General features: G+C 37.7%; 1 protein-coding gene across 1 annotated transcript in view; it reads left to right on the forward strand.

Annotated features, from left to right (window-relative positions):
- LOC145989176 (uncharacterized) overlaps positions 1–18765 on the forward strand; it is a 261314-nt gene that overhangs the window by 83491 nt on the left and 159058 nt on the right. Inside the window, exon 4 of the mRNA XM_083124469.1 lies at positions 4566–4863. Within this exon, the coding sequence (XP_082980595.1) occupies positions 4566–4863 (298 nt within the window). The remainder of the gene's footprint in view (positions 1–4565; positions 4864–18765) is intronic.

The following is an 18765-nucleotide window of genomic DNA, read 5'->3' on the forward strand; positions in this document are numbered from 1 at the left end:
TGTATGTCCGTGTTTGCCCGACCCTGTGACCGAGTGGTTATCACATCGCGCTGCGACGCCAAGGGTCCAGGGTTTGAATCCCGGTTGGGTATGTGAATGTCCATTTTCATCCATTTCATCACTCATCCCCATCTTCGCAAATTAGCCAAGAGGTACAAAACGCGAAGTAAAATAAACTAAATCAATTGATCAATCATTAAGTTCCGTGTTGCAATCATGAAATTAAATTTTAATTAACTTTTTTTATATATAGCCTGTTCATATTTGACATGTCGGCCATTTTGTTTACGTAGCAAAAAAAAAACTCAAGCCATATTTTTTTTTGCGAATGCTCGTTGTAGCCATAAGTATAATTGGATATAATTGCCGGATTTTATTTAATTTTAGGTTTAAAATCAATAAGCGTGCATAAAAAAAACAACTAAATATTTTAAATAAATAAGATTCGAATAACTATGTACTTCCACTAGCCTTTGCGATGGCGCAGCGGTAGCCTTGTAATCAAGGGTTCGATACCCGCACAAGTGGTTCTTGAAACTGTAGGTCCAGTCCCGATTAGCCTTACTGTGCATAAAGTGGACTTAAAACATCAAATCAATCAGTACTTCCACTAGCCTCTGCGATGGCGCAGCGATAGTCTTGTAATCAAGGGTTCGATACCCGGTGGAGGTACAAGTGGTTCTTGAAACTGTAGGTCCAGTCCCGATTAGCCATACTGTGCATAAAATGGACTTAAAACATCAAATTAATCAGTACTTCCACTAGCCTCTGTGATGGCGTAGCGATAACGTCGTTGTCTTGTAATCAAGGGTTCGATACCCGGTGGAGGCATAAGTGGTTCTTGAAACTGTAGGTCCAGTCCCGATTAGTCTTACTGTGCATAAAATGGACTTAAAACATCAAATCAATCAGTACTTCCACTAGATATCAAAAACACGCAACTCTCCTCCATTTTTTCTTGCCTTCCTCTAACAATTTAACACATTTATTTTTTTTTAAATATGCCCCGCACACATATTTCCTACCTACAAACAACGGCACACGGAAGAAAAAAGATATTCCAGCTAGCAAGATGCATGTTTCAAATATATAAAAGCGGAGAGAGACATGAAACATCTTCTATATTCTCCCTCTTTTTGCATGTTTTGTGAGTATATTTCCTTCCTCAATACATAAGAGCTGTTTGGTTTTTCAGGAAGTTACCTTCCTTCCACAATCTCTTATATCTGTTAGGCTCGTTTCAAGAATCAACTCACAAAAGCAATGCCATACTTATAAATCAAAGCCAAATCATGCAAGCTAAGAAACAAAGTTACTTACTTTTGGAAAATCCTGCGGAATAGCTCTTCACTGACGTTCAAAATGAAAGAGAACTTTCTACACTAGCGCTATAAGTTTTATACGGTTTTCTAATGAGGTCAAAAGTAAAATGACAGCCAACGCAACGTGGACCAATAGAAATCCGAGACAATCTTTTCTAGAACATTCTCCCCCTACATTTCAGCCACATCATTTTGCGAGTTCGAAAATTCACAAGTTAATGCATCGCATCGCATCACTGCTACCTATGCTGCTATCTGACGTCACTATTTCTCAACAGTTGTCAGACCTGATGTTAACAACCTGTTAATATACAAGGAAGTATAACTTCCGTCGTCCCAAGGCCTACGTATTGTTGAATTTGTGTCATTGTGTCAACGTTGATAGCACACGCAGAGAGAGGGAACGAAATTGTCGTTTTTCTGGATATCCACAGGCAAAAGCGTAATATTTTTGTTTGCTTGCTTGCGTCACAATACAGGCGCGCGCGCGCGTGTGTGTGTGTGTGTGTGTGTGTGTGCCACATCGTTCCCGAAAGAGGTAGGTTTACGAAGGTCACGATATATAAACATTGGTGTCCCAGACTTGGAAAAATTACGATAAGGTGCATTCATCCTTCAAGGATAGGAGAGTGCATTATTTACTCATCACGCTGTGTCAGCGCAACGAATAAAGGCGCGGAACGTGGAGAGAAAGTGACTTTTTAAAATTTTGGTGAAATTTTCGTAGGTTTGCAACACTGTGGCCCACTTCAGTGAATTGAAGTGAGTTTTTTGATGTTTTGGTGCTGTTTTCTACGCTGCGAAACATCGTTAGCGCAATAAACAAGGCGCGGAACGTGGAGAGAAAGTGAGTTTTTGAGGTTTTTTTTATCCCCAATTAAGGTTGGTCAACCGGTCCACTACCACTACTAAAGCATATTACAAAAATTAAGGACAAGTTGAATTTCAGAAATTTTGCGATACATATACGAGGTTTGACCAGAAAGTGTGCCACAGTACTACAGTAAAATTGTACTATAGTGGAACCACAAGGAAATAAACTTGCGCAGAACCTCATCGCGCTGGCGGATGGGGAAAAGGACAGGGAGAAGTAGCATTAAGAGCGGCCAACGTCAGTGTTGCCAGACCTATTGATTTCTCGGAAGAATTACTTAATAAACTATTTCTATGGCACTTCCAACGGCCTGCTCAAAAACAAGTTTCCTGCTCATCTTACTTGAACATGGAGGGGAGAGATAGAGTGGAACTCCACTCAGGCATGAAAAGTGCTGTTTGAACTGTGAAATTATGCCAAACGATACTCAATTGTGCTAGGACATTATTATTATTTTATTACTATTACTACATTACTTTTTTTAGATGGTTGTATTTTATCCCACCTGAAAATCTATTTATATTTTAGTTATTTTCGTCGCTTTTGTGTCTCTACGGGTAAGTACGACAATATGGATGAATGAAAAACTGATGAAATGGATGAAGTGATACAAACACAGTGAAACGTCCTTGCCTTACTAGGTAGAAACACTGACTTTGTAGCGTGGGCAAATTATTTTGTGTGTGTGTGTGTGTGTGTGTGTGTGTGTATAATGTATATACCTAGGTATATTGAATGCAGCAACATAGAGGCAGCATAACTGATGAATAAAGCATGTGAGTGTTAATAGCAAGAAATTTGCTAGAGAAACTTTCATCGGCTTGTAAATACTTAATTTTCTATCCTTAATATACTATTCTTAAATATTTAATTTCTACAAAATTATATAGCGGCATGGGCGTCCAGAAGGAAGTGCAAGGATGGTCGCCCTTCCCATTCTGGAAAATGAATGTTGACATAAAAGTACCTATTATTTCAGATGTATGAGTTGATTTGAGACAGAGTAATTTACATCCATTATTATAATAAGGATGTAGGAACGTGGTAATTTGAAACTCAAGTGGCGTTTTCTGAGAGGGCAACATTATTACGGGGTAATATGCCTCGTTTACCCGCCTGATAAAAATACATTGTTTCCCCCCTCGCTGGAAAAAATCATCGGACGTCCACATGCCCCTCAGTGCGCACGCGTATACCCTCACCCCCGCTTCCGTGAACGTCGTTCATCCTCTACTATTAGATCTTCTGGTTTCCCAAGGAACAATCTCCTGATTTTTTCAAGTCTGACCTGCCTACACTGCGCCGAGCACCAATAATGGCAGGGAAGATGCGCGAACGCTTTTGACGGAAGGTTTTTTTCTTGTGGTTGAGCTATAGTTATTTTGTGTGGTCATTTATAATCTAATTGATATTTGACATTGAAAATAGCATTTTCCAAATTTAAATATATTTTATTTTTAATTTGTATATATATATATTTCTTTCACATTTGATATAATTGTTGGTAATTCTTTTGTAAGTAAATTCCTCTTCTATAGCAATCCAATCAGCGCTTTCAGCGTTACGAGTAGGACACTCAAAAGGCCGTTCGGAAAGTAAAATTTTTAAGTTGGTATTTTTGGGATATTAGGAACAAGTGCTGGGGCTTTCGTGACGTCATTGCGTAAGGATCATCTCTACCTCGGATGTACCGTCTGACCACTACCGGAAGAAAAATCACATGCATAGTAGGGAAAATGTACTCTCTCAATACATATAGTAAGTATAGTTATGATTAGTAGGCAATAGGAAATGCCCAATTCACATTACATGCTAATGTAGAACCATTGTCTGTGCCATTCAGTAAATTTGATGGAATGCATTTACGGTACAGCTCATGTCTGGTCTTACGTCAGGCTGTCTTTTTGCTAGACAGGGAAGTGGGGAGTGGGGAAAGGACCAATCCAGCAGAACGAAAACACACGGCAGCCTGAGGAACGAGTTGGGCTTAGCACCTCCTCAACGCGACGTCGTAACTCTCATAACTCTCGGTGTCACCGCTGTTGTCTGCTTGGACTGCGGTTTATTCCCCGCATTATTACGTCAATATGTGACTGTCAGTTGAAGCCAGAGACTAGATTGAGTGAACGCTTTAACTTGTTTAGTTTTAGTTCAATGAAGAGTCTATATATAAAATTACGTGCAATACATCCATATGTCTCTGCTAATAACAAAATTTGACTATATTCTAACAACCGTAATAACTTGTATCTGGTGATTACAGAGCTTTTTCCTTCTGTTGTATACGTTTTAATTAATTATTTCTCAAAAGCCATTTTTATGTATTTCTCCTATGAGAGATTATTTTGCTGATGATTCTCTTTTTTCAGTGTCGTTTGGCGGCATCGCTAGTTTGTTCTTTGGTGGAAGCATTCTCTCGCTAGTGGAACTAGCATACTTCTTCACCCTGCATGCACTCTACGTCTTTGGGAGAAAATTCACTGCTACAAGATCGTGTAATACGATTGTACGATGTGGAAACATCCTCTCTCAGAAGCTACGAGGAACAAAAGTCACCCAACTGAAGCAAGAACAGATATTCGTGATAAGAGACACTCCTAGTAACAACGAAACCCACCGTGCTGGCAAACAGATCAAGAGGAGTCACGAGCAATTCAAGGAGAGCAGGTAACGATTCATTCTCATTTATTCCATACATGCTGTACATAAATTATTCATCCCGCAACAGAACACAATATATTTACTGTACAAAGTTTCTCGGAAACACCATACATGGAATTACAATTATTTACTCAAAGAATCTTATGTGCATACTTCTCATTATTATTAAACCTCTACCTGAGCACCCTGAGTGGCTATCACAATATCAAGTCTTTGGACGAATTCACTCCACGTGTTGAGGATCATATCCACCGTTATGGGTTCCGCAGCATCTTCGATACTGGACTTCCAATCCACCAAGTCCGTAACCTCATTGCCGTAGACGATGTCCTTCACTTAACCTCACATAAAGAAATTTAGGGACATCAAGAATTGTGTTTCCCAAAACCACAGGAAGTTTCTTATATATAATATTTATGGAGTAAATATTATCTGCACATGCTGCATTTAATTTATGAATCACGTTTCTGTCTATCAGGTTAACCTCTTGCAAGAACATGAATGGTGATTAACTAAATTCGTCAAGAAAAAAATGAACACCCCCCTTACGATTTCATCTCTTAAAGACCAGTATCCTTCGATACTGCTATCTTGATCCAAAACCTGACATTTTGATATTGCCTGAACGCCGTGATAGCCCAGCAGAAACGTTGTCCTCCGTGGAGGAGTGGACAGGAGCAACGCAAATAATCAGGGAATGGATTTAAATTAAGCTGAGCCGATACCTCTTTGAACCGACACATGTGCCGATATTCTCACCCATACAAAGCGATACCGAAACTTGCAAAATTCGACTTTCAAATAAATAAAAAAAAAGACTAGTTCCGAGTCATACTAATTCATCATATCACATTCTGTTCATGACATTAAATAATTTCCAATTTATTATCATGCTGCATTATAATACTTTAAAATGTCTTGTAACATTTGCTAATTTTTTTTTATCCGAACTTCTGTCTAGACTCAGATGAATCAAAGAAAGATGTTATTGGAATGTCATAAAACTATTTAATGTGTTTCAGTTACAAAAAAAGAAATTGGTGCATTTTGTTTCTTCTTCATGTTCATGAAAATCTTGTCGTATGGGTTAACTTGGAGAGAGAGAAAAGCGATATTAATATATTTGCAAATACAGTTATTATAGTATTGACGCATGTATTAAGCTGTCCATCATTTTCTGTAATTTGCGATAAAAAAAAAACAAGTCGCTGCGGTATCTGCCGATACCAACGGTCACAGAAAGGAAGATTACAAGAAGTAATTGTTGAATCCCCAACCCTCCCTTCTCGCTTGAATGTAAGTAAAATAAAACGAATTCCACAGCTACCTCCACGTTTTTCCGAAGAACTCCCCTTTCCACACAGCCTTTACCAGGTGGTTACCAGGGGGTGTTCGTTCGGCGGCGCAGATCGTATGCGCAGTTGTCCGTGGATGCATGACGTCACCATCGAAACACTCGGCACGGAAAAGGCTGGTTCCTTATGCAAATATTGAGAAATTTGACAACGAATATCTTCTAAAATATAGTAAGTAGTGGTATTTATGATAGGGACAGCGCCGGAAAGGAAGAGCTGCCCTCATGCAGATTTGCTATACTTAAAACAAGCTCAACATGGCTACATGAGCTTTTTGTTCAAGTGTAGCACCTGCTTAACCCAAGAGTTTTGTAAAAATGCTCTTCGGAAAGGAAGAGCTCCCTCAGATTGATTTGTTTATACTTAAAACTTGCTCAACATGGCAATATGAGTTTTTTGCTCTAGTGTAGCACCTGCGTAACCCAAGAGTTTTGTAATTCGGAAAGTATTAACCCCCCTCAAGCAGATTTTTGTCTATAAACTTGTATCCATACATATACATACATATTTACTTCAGGTTTAAGTTTAATTGGATACCATTCAATTTGCTTATTTAATATTAAAACAATGCAATATGCAGAGCCTACCTCTAGAATTGCTCCGTGTTTGCATGTTCCACCCCCCCTTCCCCTCTGTGTCAGTGTGTACAATTCCCGAGACGGTAGTATTGATTTTTGCTTTGCATGTTCTCCCCAGCGCCAGTATTTACAGAAATTCCCGAGTATTGCATCAGCTAGTATTGTCAGAGTGGCAGGGGAGAACAGATGTGTTGATACAGTGCTTCTCATACTTACTGGTTTAAATATTCATATTGAACAATATAAAATCTGATATTTGTTGTAATTCACTCATATTTAGAGTCAAGCTGTCCCATGTCCTGCATGTTTGTACAGGCATTTGTGCTAGGTCATTGTGAATGAATATTCCACTTGTGGGCTATTGGCTTTACAACCTGTCATAATAAGCATAGAGATTAGATTTAAAACCCAGGAAATTTTATATAAATACCAAAGCCAAAAATATTAAGTGTATACACACCTACACACATATACACACACACAAAGCACACAGCTGAACCCAACTGATTCAGTATAAAGTTTTGAATTAAAACCCAGGAAATTGTATATAATAAACAACAACAAAAATGCCGAATCAAAAATATTGTGACCAATGCAATAAAAATATATTTAGCTCTAATTGGGCCAGACACCAAAAGATTTGTAACCCAGACAAATACAGAACTCCCACAAAAATTTGCCCCAAATGCAATAGAAAATACAGCATGCAATACTTCACATATACACATAAAGATACTTGCTCTGTACAGTCATCAACACAGCCATCTACATCTGATCTGAAAAGAAAGCACGAAGCACCTCTTAATGCCAGAGCAGCAAAGCAGCCACGCCATGAACCTATCCGTAGCAGTTTTAATGGCCAATTGAGAGATCACCAGTTTGTATCAGAGCCAAGATGTGGTATCAATAATTTTTTGAACAGTGTAAATCCTGATGTGCAGGCAATTCTTAATGCACAAAATGGCTCTTATAAGCTCTCCCTCAAATTGTTTGTACAATATAAGAAACCAAATGGCACAAAATTTACACAGCCCCACATAACAGAAACTGTACCTGTATACTCAAATGCAAATTCAGACACAATAATAAGCAGCTTGATAAATCAACTGAATATCAAACACTCTGAATTTGCGGCAAAAGAGTCCGGATGGAGCCTATGCGGCTCATCGCACAAGTTATATGTTAATCTTTCTGAATTCAGCCCATTACAAGGTTCCACTTATGTGCCATTACCTGCCAATATCAAAAACAAAAGAGCCGTGGTCAATATAAAAAATAATGACCAGAAATGCTTTTTGTGGTGTATATTAGCTGCTTTGTATCCAGTTTCAAGGGATCCTCAGAGAATAACTTATTACAAACAACATGAGCACGATTTTGATGATGCAATGGAGGGTTTGGAATATCCAATGTCTGTTCAGAATATTGATAAATTTGAAAAAAAGGCCAGGCACATCAATGGCAAACAATTATCTATTAATGTATTTATTTGTTCCACTGGCAATTGCCCAATAGCACCTCTCAGAATCAGTACACTTGATGATGAATCTGCTATTCCGATTGATCTGCTCTTAATTGAAGGGGATAGCACATATCATTATACTCTGATACATAATCTTGAAGCTATAGTCAGAACACAACTAGACAAATCTAATAGAATATTTAAGTTGTGCAGAAGATGTTTAACTGTATTTGATGGTCAAAAAATGGTAAATAGGGTTCCTGAATGTAATGCAGAAATTGCTAAAAACAAATTAATTGAGCATCTGAAATACTGTGGCAACCATAAACCTGTTCATATGGTGATGCCCAATCCAAGTGAAAATTGCAAATTCAAAAAGTTTGAAGCCTTGTTGGAACACCCAGCATATATTGTCTGTGATTTTGAATCGAACCTCAAACCTCTTGCATTCTGCAATCCAGATCCCGAAGAATCTTCAAGTACATCATACCAGTTACATGAACCTTCCAGCTTTTGTTATACAGTTATACGGGATGGTGTAGCTAGTGAGCCACACTTATACATGGGACCAAATGCCATCAAAGAATTTGCACATAGAATAGAAAATGAGTGCCGTGACATAGCATCTAACATCTTATTAAAATCAAAGCCTATGTTGCCTTTAACAGAGGAACAGATTGAAGATTTCAACAATGCAGAAAAATGCCCGGTATGTGATTGTGAATTTTCAGATATAAATATCAAGGTGAAACACCATTCTCATACAGATGGTAAATTCTTAATGGCCCTGTGTAATAGCTGCAATATTCAGATCAAGAGACCAAGATTTGTCCCCATATTTTGCCATGGAGCATCCAATTATGATTTCCATCATCTGATCAGGTACGAGGGGTTTGACAAGCTGAATTTAAATATTTTAGCTGAAAATGATGAAAAATATATATCTATTAGCAAGATAATTAAAGTTGATGGTGTTCCTATTCACATAAGATTTCTTGATTCTTACAGATTTTTATCTGCTAGCCTGGCTACACTTACCACTCAATTATCTGATGATCAATTGAAAATCACACGTGCTTCGTTTCCAAATCAGGACCTGAAATTAATTAGGCGGAAGGGTGTATATCCATATGACTATGTTACAGATTTTTCTAAATTTGATGAGTGTTCTTTGCCACCACAAGAAGAGTTTTACAGCAAAATCAGAGGATCTGGAATCACTGATGATGATTATCACCATGCCCAGTTGATGTGGAACAATTTAAAATGCAAGACATTTGGTGATTACCACATGGCATATTTAAAACTTGATGTCACCCTCTTAGCTGATATAATACAGGCATTCAGAAAATCTTCTATGCAAAATTATAGACTGGATCCAATATATTTTTTCAGTGCCACAGGTCTAGCATGGGCTGCAACGTTTTTGAACACTAACATGCAATTGGATCTGATCCACGATCAAGATAAGTATCTGTTTATGGAGAAATGTATAAGAGGGGGGATGGTGCAATGTTCCCAGAGATATGCCAGAGCAAATAACAAGCATATTATGCTGCCTGATTATGATCCAGCACGGCCATCAAATTATATAACGTATTTAGATGCAAACAGCCTCTATGGTGACGCCATGATGAAAAAACTGCCATATGCAGGGCTTGAATGGGTTGAAAATGTCAATATTAAAGATCTTAAAAATTTTGATGACCGTGAACATGGCCTCATCTTAGAGGTTGATCTGATATTTCCAGATGATTTGCACAATAAATTTTCTGATCTGCCCCCAATTCCTGAGGTTCAGTGCTCACCTGGCTCTAAACAGAAGAAGCTCATGATGACTCTGGAGCCAAAACAGGGATATATCACATATTACAAAAACCTCCAGTTCCTGATGAAACATGGTGTCCAAGTGACCAAAGTTGGCAAAGTCTTGAGGTTCAGGCACTCAGAATGGTTGAAACCATACATTGATACAAACACAGAGCTTCGAACATCTGCAAAGAGCCAATTTGATAAGGCATTGTTTAAATTGATGGTGAATTCAGTGTATGGCAAAACAATTGAAAATGTCAGAAAACATACCGATGTTAAAATAATTACTGACCCCAGCCTGAGCAAAAAATTGGTTGCAAAGCCTAATTTCAATTACAGAAGAATTTATGATGAGCACATGGCACTTTTCAACATGAAGAAAACAAAGATCAAATTTGATAAACCTATTTATGAAGGGGCTGTGATATTGGAATCGTCCAAATTACATATGCTAACATTGTATTATGATGTGCTGAAACCTTTTTATGGTGATCGTGTAAAATTATTGTACATGGACACGGATAGTTTTATTCTTGATATTCAAACAGAAGATGTTTATCAAGATATGTCACAGCCTGAATTGTTTAAATACTTTGATACCAGTGAACATACAAAGATTCAACACCACCACAACAAAAAGGTGCCTGGCAAGTTAAAAGATGAGACACTTGGTGATGTTATTGTGAAATTTGCTGGGTTAAGTGCCAAGATGTACACTTTTAAAACATGTAGTGGCGCTGTTGCCAAAAAGGCCAAGGGAATTGGCAGAGTTACTGTTGAAAAAGATCTCCAATTTGAAGATTATGAAAATTGCATCAAATCCCAGAATTCAATCAAAACATCAGAAAATAGAATTCAGAGTGAGGATCACTTGCTGACTAGCAATATTGTAAGAAAAGTGGCTCTGGATCCACATGATGATAAAAGATGCATTTTATCATGTGGCATACATACTTTACCTTGGGGGCATTGTGATTTGAAAAATGGGAATCAATGCCCAATTACAGAGCATGATTTGAAATAAATAAACATGCCTATGAACTTATTTGGGTTCAAATTATGGACCTGCCAACACCACAACCCTCTCCTGATATGCTGTCTAAACTGAGTGGCTTGTTAATTATTCATCTGAACAGCATATTTACAGATAATGATGATGAAACAGGTAAAACATTGTACATATTTAACAATAATTTAAATCATTACCAATTACCTGTAGGTGGGCAATTGCAATTTATTACAACCCCTGAGGGTGATGTCAAGATTTCAGTAGGGAGAAATATTTATAGAATTAAGCACTCAAACATGATTTCTGGCACTGTATATACTGTTTCTGCTGGTGACTGCTTATATATTGAGGTCCCTGGATCATATGACAAGCTTATACCCTTTTTTATAGAATTAAGAATCAGATACTCTATAATAAATAACCATTAAAACAAAAATGCCTAATGATATATTTGGCCATACAAGACATGAAGATCACAGTGATGAGATTCTGATGCTTGATGTCAGAGTCAAGAAATTAAGAAGTGATTTACAAGCTTTACAAACCACACTGAATGCCAGTCTTCAATTAGAAATTACAAATTTGCAATCACAATGCATGGACCCTCTTCTTAAAATTGATTCCGAACTCAAAGTGCTGCTTCAGAAATATACTGATCTGGCAACATTAGATAATTTTCAAAGTTTAGAAGAAGCTGTAGCAGCTCTTCAAGCCAAATTTAAGACCCAGGCTACCAACTCTGTGCAATTGAAACAGCAATTGGAAGAGCAGATAAATAATGTCCAGACACAGCTCCAAACAATTGTCAAAAGCATAAAATCACAGGAAGATTTTGATCTAGTCATTTCCACTCTAAAAGAACAGATTCAATCACTCCAGATACCTAATCTGGACATTCTGCACAATGCCATAGCCGAGGTTAAAGAAAAAATTGAGACACTTGAAAATTTTATGAACAATTTGCCATCTTCTGATGCTTTGAGTGCAATAACTCGGAGTGTTGCCAACATCAAGCTGCAACTTGAAACATATGAAGATTTTGGAAAAATTCAAAGTACCATAACCCATCTTGAAGGTACAATAGCAGCAGTGCAAAATGATTTGGCAAATGTACAAGAAACTCGCCTGCCCGGTATTGTAGACACACTTGTCAGTGTCCAGCAACAAATCACAAAGCTTGAAAACCTCAACACTGAATCTGAACTATCTCATTTTCATCATTTGATTGATGATATCCAAACAAAGCTTGAAATTTTACAACAATCCACACCCTCTCAGGCAGATATAGCCCTGCTCCAAAATGCTATGCAAAATGTGGCTGATGCTTCTGAATTAAACAATGTAAAATTGGCACTTGAATCTTTGCAAAATACAGTATCAAATCTTCCTACATCACAGGAACTTAAAAATATTAAGAGGGCAGTGAATAGGATATTGAAATCAGAAGATATCAGGAATATCCAAGCAGAGATCAAACAACTCACTCAGACAGTGGCCACTCTTCCAACCAATCAACATATTAATGAACTGCATACCCTGTTTGAGGATATCAGAAGACAGGTCCATGATCTTACTGCTCAAAATTCAAAATTGGCAGTTGTTGAAAATTTGCAACAAATTGTAGCTAATATCAAGCAACAGCTAGGAACCATGGAATCCAATCAAGCAAATGCTCTGTCTGTTTTTGCCACCCAGCTTCAAGAGATTGTGCAACAATACAAGAAACTTGTTGTGGACATAAAGATCAAGCCAGGCCATGATGATGTTGTTAGGACCATCAATGAGCACCTTGAATCTGTAACAAGCAGATTGCTCACAGCAGAAAAGGAAATAACAATCATAATCGAGAATCCAAAACATACAGTAATTCTTGAATTGTACAGCATCCCCAACAAAGAATATGATTCTCCATTTACACCAGGTGGCAAAATATATATGCTGTCCCCTGCACAATTTTATTACCAGTTTTTTGTTGGGGGCACACTTAGACCAATCAAAATCAAATATTGGCATCAGCCACAGGCACACCACTACCCCACCTTATCAGTAACAAATGCTGAGAACAAAGTGAAAATCACCAGTGTAGAGTTGGAGGATTTTACAGATCCCAATACATTAGAAACAGCCTATACTGAAGATGATGGCACTTTGGAATTTAAAATACAAATAGGGGACAAATTATATTTAGAAAATCCTGTAGTATCAGCTGCTGAACACCCCATAGTTGCAATATTCTTGTTTACATATTATGTCTAGACAAATTATTGTTGATGAATTACACAGACAAGCCAGACATAATTTTAAGAGACTCCCAGTAGTCACAAAAGGCATAGATGATTTATGGCAGAGCGACTTGATTGAAATAGCAAGTGGACAGTTGAAAAACTTAGACAAAATCAACAAGGGCTACAAGTATCTACTTACTGTAATAGACACATTTTCAAAATTTGCCTGGGCTGTGCCACTCAAATCCAAGACTGGAACATGTGTTACAGAAGCCATCAGAACAATCATCAATCAGAGTGGAAGATCACCGCGCTATTTGCAAACAGATAATGGCAAAGAATTTTATAATTCAGTGTTTCAACAATTTATTAAAAGCCAGGCAATAAAACATTACTCGAGTTACAGGGATCTCAAGGCCTCAATTGTAGAGAGATTCAACAGAACCTTAAAAAATCTTATGTATAAACAATTTACACTTCAAGGTAATTATAAATGGATTAATATTCTTCCAGAACTTCTACATAAATATAACAACTCGGTCCATTCCACAATCAACATGAAACCCTCTGAAGTAACTTCATCTGATGAGCAAAAATTGATCAGGACTGTTTATTATCCTAGATACCAGCCAACAACAAGAAAAGCCAAATACAGGGTGGGTGATCAAGTAAGAATCAGCAAATATAAGCACTTATTCAAAAGAGGCTTTACAAGAAACTGGAGCACTGAATTATTTACAGTAGTTCAAGTTAAACCCGGGACCCTTAACACATATATAATAAAAGATCACCGAGGAGAAATTCTCAAAGGCAGGTTCTATGAACAAGAGCTCAGCAAAACTAAACAGCCTGACACATATCTCATAGAAAAAATCATCCGCAGAAAAGGCAACAAGTTATTTGTCAAATGGCTGGGTCATCCGGAAAACAGCTGGATCGATGCAAACAAAGTGATAATATGAGCACCTGGGATGTTATAAAAAGGCTGCCAGAACCTGAACAGCAGAATAAGAGAAATGGCAACTTGCTGCCTGAAAATATTAGGTGTCTTATTGTGGGGCCATCTGCTTGTGGTAAAACTACACTAATGGTTGATAATTTTTTATTGGCCCCCAACTGGTTAGACTGGAAAAACAGGCACTTGTAAGTCTTTTCTAAGAGCTTGGAACAATTAAAATATCAGCAGCTGATGAAGCTATATGATGGATTGGATATAGCCACTTTTGAACCAGATGTTAAGCCACTTCACGAATGTCTCGATAATTCTGTCGTTGTGTTTGATGACATTATACTGGATAATCAAAGCAAGGTTAGAAATTTCTTTACACAGGGGCGGCACAAAAACATTGATTGCTTCTACCTGGCACAGACTTTTTCTAAAATACCGAAGCAACTGATCCGAGACAACAGCAATTTTATATGTGTGTTTCATCAAGATCATACCAACCTCAAACACATACACGATGAATATGTAGGTGGGGACTTGAGCTACAATGATTTTTCCAAGTTTTGCAGCAGGTGCTGGAACCAGGACAGTTATGGGTTTGTCACAATTGATATGACAAGAACACCCAATAGTGGCAAATACAGAAATAAAATCAACAATTTTCTAGACGTTGAGACGTATATAAATAACCATGAAAAGGCCAATCATTGATGATCTTAAGTTAAGAGATTATCTTGTAAAAAGATTTAAGGGATGGAAATCAGAGAACCGTGGAATCTATGAAAAACACAAACAAACAGAACAGCCTGTAATTGATGCTATTAATAATTTAGGTAAGAATATCAAAACTGTTACAGAGCAAAATCAAGATTTGATAACAGAGCTTGTGCCTGTAGCTGCAAGGAACATATTAGATTATCCATTCACCCCACTTTCCAGTATTCATACACCTAGTCCTATTGCTCCTCGAAGAATTGAAGCTACTCAGGATCCTATTGAATTGGGTCTTCTTGCTCAAAAATATTTAACCACACCTAAAGACAACAAAGATGAGGTGTTTCGCTTATATGCTGACACAGAGCTTGATGGTAGCATCATACATAGAATTGGCAATTTCAGAGTAACATTTATGGGAGATGATCTGATTGTTTATTCAGAATCTCGTCTCGGAGAAAAAGGTGCTTTTGTTAAGTACCCCGGCACACCTGGGTTGTGGGAACTGATGACTAGGAAAAGGCCTGGCAGCTATACAGATCAAGATTATGAATATTACAAAGAAATATTAATAAAATCAGATGCTCTATACCAGAACAATGATCCCACACAAAAAAGAGTCAAGTCTAGCAGTGGGGCAAAATATAACAACTTAATCAAGCCCATATGGTCACAGATCAAGACAGGTAGTGGAATCAAACAATACAACACCCTGCCTAAAGAATTTGTGTGGGTTGATGATGTCAGGAAACTTGTAGATAGGTTGCTGGTGATAGCTGGGGAGGAAAATGCAGGGAACCACAATTTTTACAATGAAAAGGTTGGAATTATGGACATGATAAGCACAAAATTGTCTAATTTTATAGTGAATGACCCTAAGGGGATTGGATATCTCATAAAAATTATTAATACTCTACCCCCTAAATTTTGGAATATTTCTGAGGGTCGGGGCCTGGTGAATGACATTATAAACAAGCTGCTATTTGAACTACACATTCCAGGCTATCAGTATTGTGGTCCAGGCACAAAATTGGATCATAGATTAAACAGAGGGGATCCTGGTGTAAATCCCCTAGATGCTGCTTGCAGAGACCATGACATAGCATACAACACACATTCTGATCTTGACAAGAGACATGTTGCAGACAAGAAATTAGAAGAGGCTGCATTTGGTAGATTTGTAAGCAAAGATGCTTCTTTGAGTGAAAAAATAGCAGCATTGGGAACCACCATAGCTATGAGCACCAAACAAAAACTGGGGTGGGGGCTGTGAACATGTATATAATAAACCTACAATGAGGGCCAAGGGTGTTATGTATCAGATACCTTATGCAGGTCTCAAATCTCTTAAAACTATTGATAGTCTTTTAACCAAAAAGCAGCGCAAGAAAAAAAGCTCTTGTATTGCAAAGGGACATGGTATGAAATTGTTGCTTAGCACCCCCCAATTAAAAAAATTACAGCAATCAAGAAAAAAATCACATGTGGGGGGTTTCATATTTACCATCCCTGCCATCTTAGCTGCTCTCGGGGCTGTTGGGAGCTTGGCTGGGGGATCAGCTGCCATAGCAAAAACAGTAATAGATGCCAAGAAAAATAGGGCAGAATTAGATGAGCAGAGGCGCCTTAACCTGGCCATGGAGAAAAAAGGCAAAGGTGTTAAGAGAGCCATGAATAAGTTTAAAAAAAACAAGAGCCGCTTACAAACCAAGATATTGAAGCTTTAATCAAGCCACTGGGCATCAAAAATTTTAGAGGTGTGTACATGTCTGATTCTTTACCAGAACAACCACTCAACAAAGAGTGTGGCATTGTTAATTTGGATGAGTACAAAAATCAGGGCACTCACTGGATTTGTTATCTTAAATATTTAAAAAATGAGGCATTTGTGTTTGATTCATTTGGAGGTGTTCCACCTGAAAATTTAATAAAATATCTAAATTCAGCTAATCTTTATTACAATAATGCCCGTGTTCAAAATTTCAAAAATGTTAATTGCGGACATTTGTGTTTATCTGTTCTCAGATATATGTCTCAAATAAATAAACCATCAATTCAAAATTTTCAAAAAGCCTTGTGGTATCTGAAACATCATGGGGGTATTCCATCTCACCAGCCAAAATTCAATATTGAAGCTCAAATTGCATGATGACATAGTGTATCCCAAAACAATAGCTCTCAGAGCATTTTACGGCATGTACCTGATCCCTAATATTACGCACCACAACAATACAATTGCAGTTGGGGATCAAAAAATTGTCATCACTCCAGGGCAATATAATCTGTCCACTCTAAATGCTCAATTACCCAGAGGTGTAGTGTTAAGTCAAAATTCTGTCACTCACAGAGTGGAGATTGTATCTGCTACAGAAACAGTGGATCTGGGTACTATAGGAGAGCTGTTAGGCTTTGAGAACAACACAAGACTTGAAGCGGCCATCAAACACACTGCTATGAATATACCCAAATTCTTAGCCATAGAGACTCTGAATATTCACTGTAATGTGGCTGAGGGTATGATCACCAAATCAAATGGTATAGGCACTCACAAACAAACTGGCATCATTGCAACATTTAAACCTAATTCTGAATTTATGGAGCCCATCATCTACAATCCATCCCCAACATTATATTTTCCTGTGTGCCATAATAGAATAGATAACATTGAATTGATGGTCACTAATGAAAAAGAAGAATTAGTTGATTTTGCTGGAGCCACAACAACTGCAATCATAGAGATTAACATTTAAATAAAAATACATACAATGGAAAATATTGAGAGTTATGAGCTACAATCATTCCCCCCAAACAGGAGGACATTTGCAAATTTAAATCAACCCAACACAGAAATTGAGGTTGATCTTGATGTAGGGGATGGATTTATACACCCCCACAGAGCAGATCTATACATCAAATTTGATGTTGTAAAGCTCGATGGAACAGATTATCCGGCAAATTCAAATATAAGATTGGTGGACAATTTTGTGCCGCATCTATTCTCTGAAATTGAGATCAGAAAGCATGGTGTTGTTATAAACAGAGTGGATTATCCCGGCATTACCTCCACAGCTTTGGCCACTCTAAAATTATCCAAAACCGAAGCTTCTTACTACAAAATAGCGGGATTTGAGGCTGGTGATAAGATATTATCCAAGAACCACACAGTGCTGTTCCCCATGCGCCTGTTGCCAGGATTCTTCTCAGATTACAAAGATATTATGTGTAAGGGCGGGTTAAGAATCACATTTAGAAGAGCTGCCAATGATAATAATGCTTTGATGAGGTACAGCACATTAAACTCTACAGGGGAAGCTCTGCCTAATACCTTACCTGATGCAGGCAAATGCATTATTCAGACTATGGAGCTAAGAATCCCAGTTGTTGAATATGAGGCCAGTTATGCTCTTAAATACAAAGCTGATATAATAAAAAATCCACAGATTCCTCTGCAATTTTACACATATCAATGCATACAGAAGCCTGCATCTGGTACTTATTATGAGTTTGATGCTACAAACTCATTCTCCAGCATACAATACGACATGCCTGATTTTGTGGTGGTACTGTTTCAGACTGGGAGACACAATAATCAGGAAAAAAATTCGAGTAAATTTGATAATTGCAACATCAAAAACATATATCTTAAAAATGGCAGAAATGAGGTCTTTCCTAGAGAAAATTACAATTTAGACATGTCCAAGGATGATTTTCTTAAATTATATGAAGCTTTTTCGGCTTTCAAAAGGGTCACTACTGGCAGTACTGACATGTATTACACACCAGATGAATTCAAGACACAGAGACCCA

This window comes from Lepisma saccharinum, chromosome 6 (genome assembly GCF_977018435.1).
Source record: "Lepisma saccharinum chromosome 6, izLepSacc3.1, whole genome shotgun sequence".
In the NCBI taxonomy this organism is placed as follows: domain Eukaryota; kingdom Metazoa; phylum Arthropoda; class Insecta; order Zygentoma; family Lepismatidae; genus Lepisma; species Lepisma saccharinum.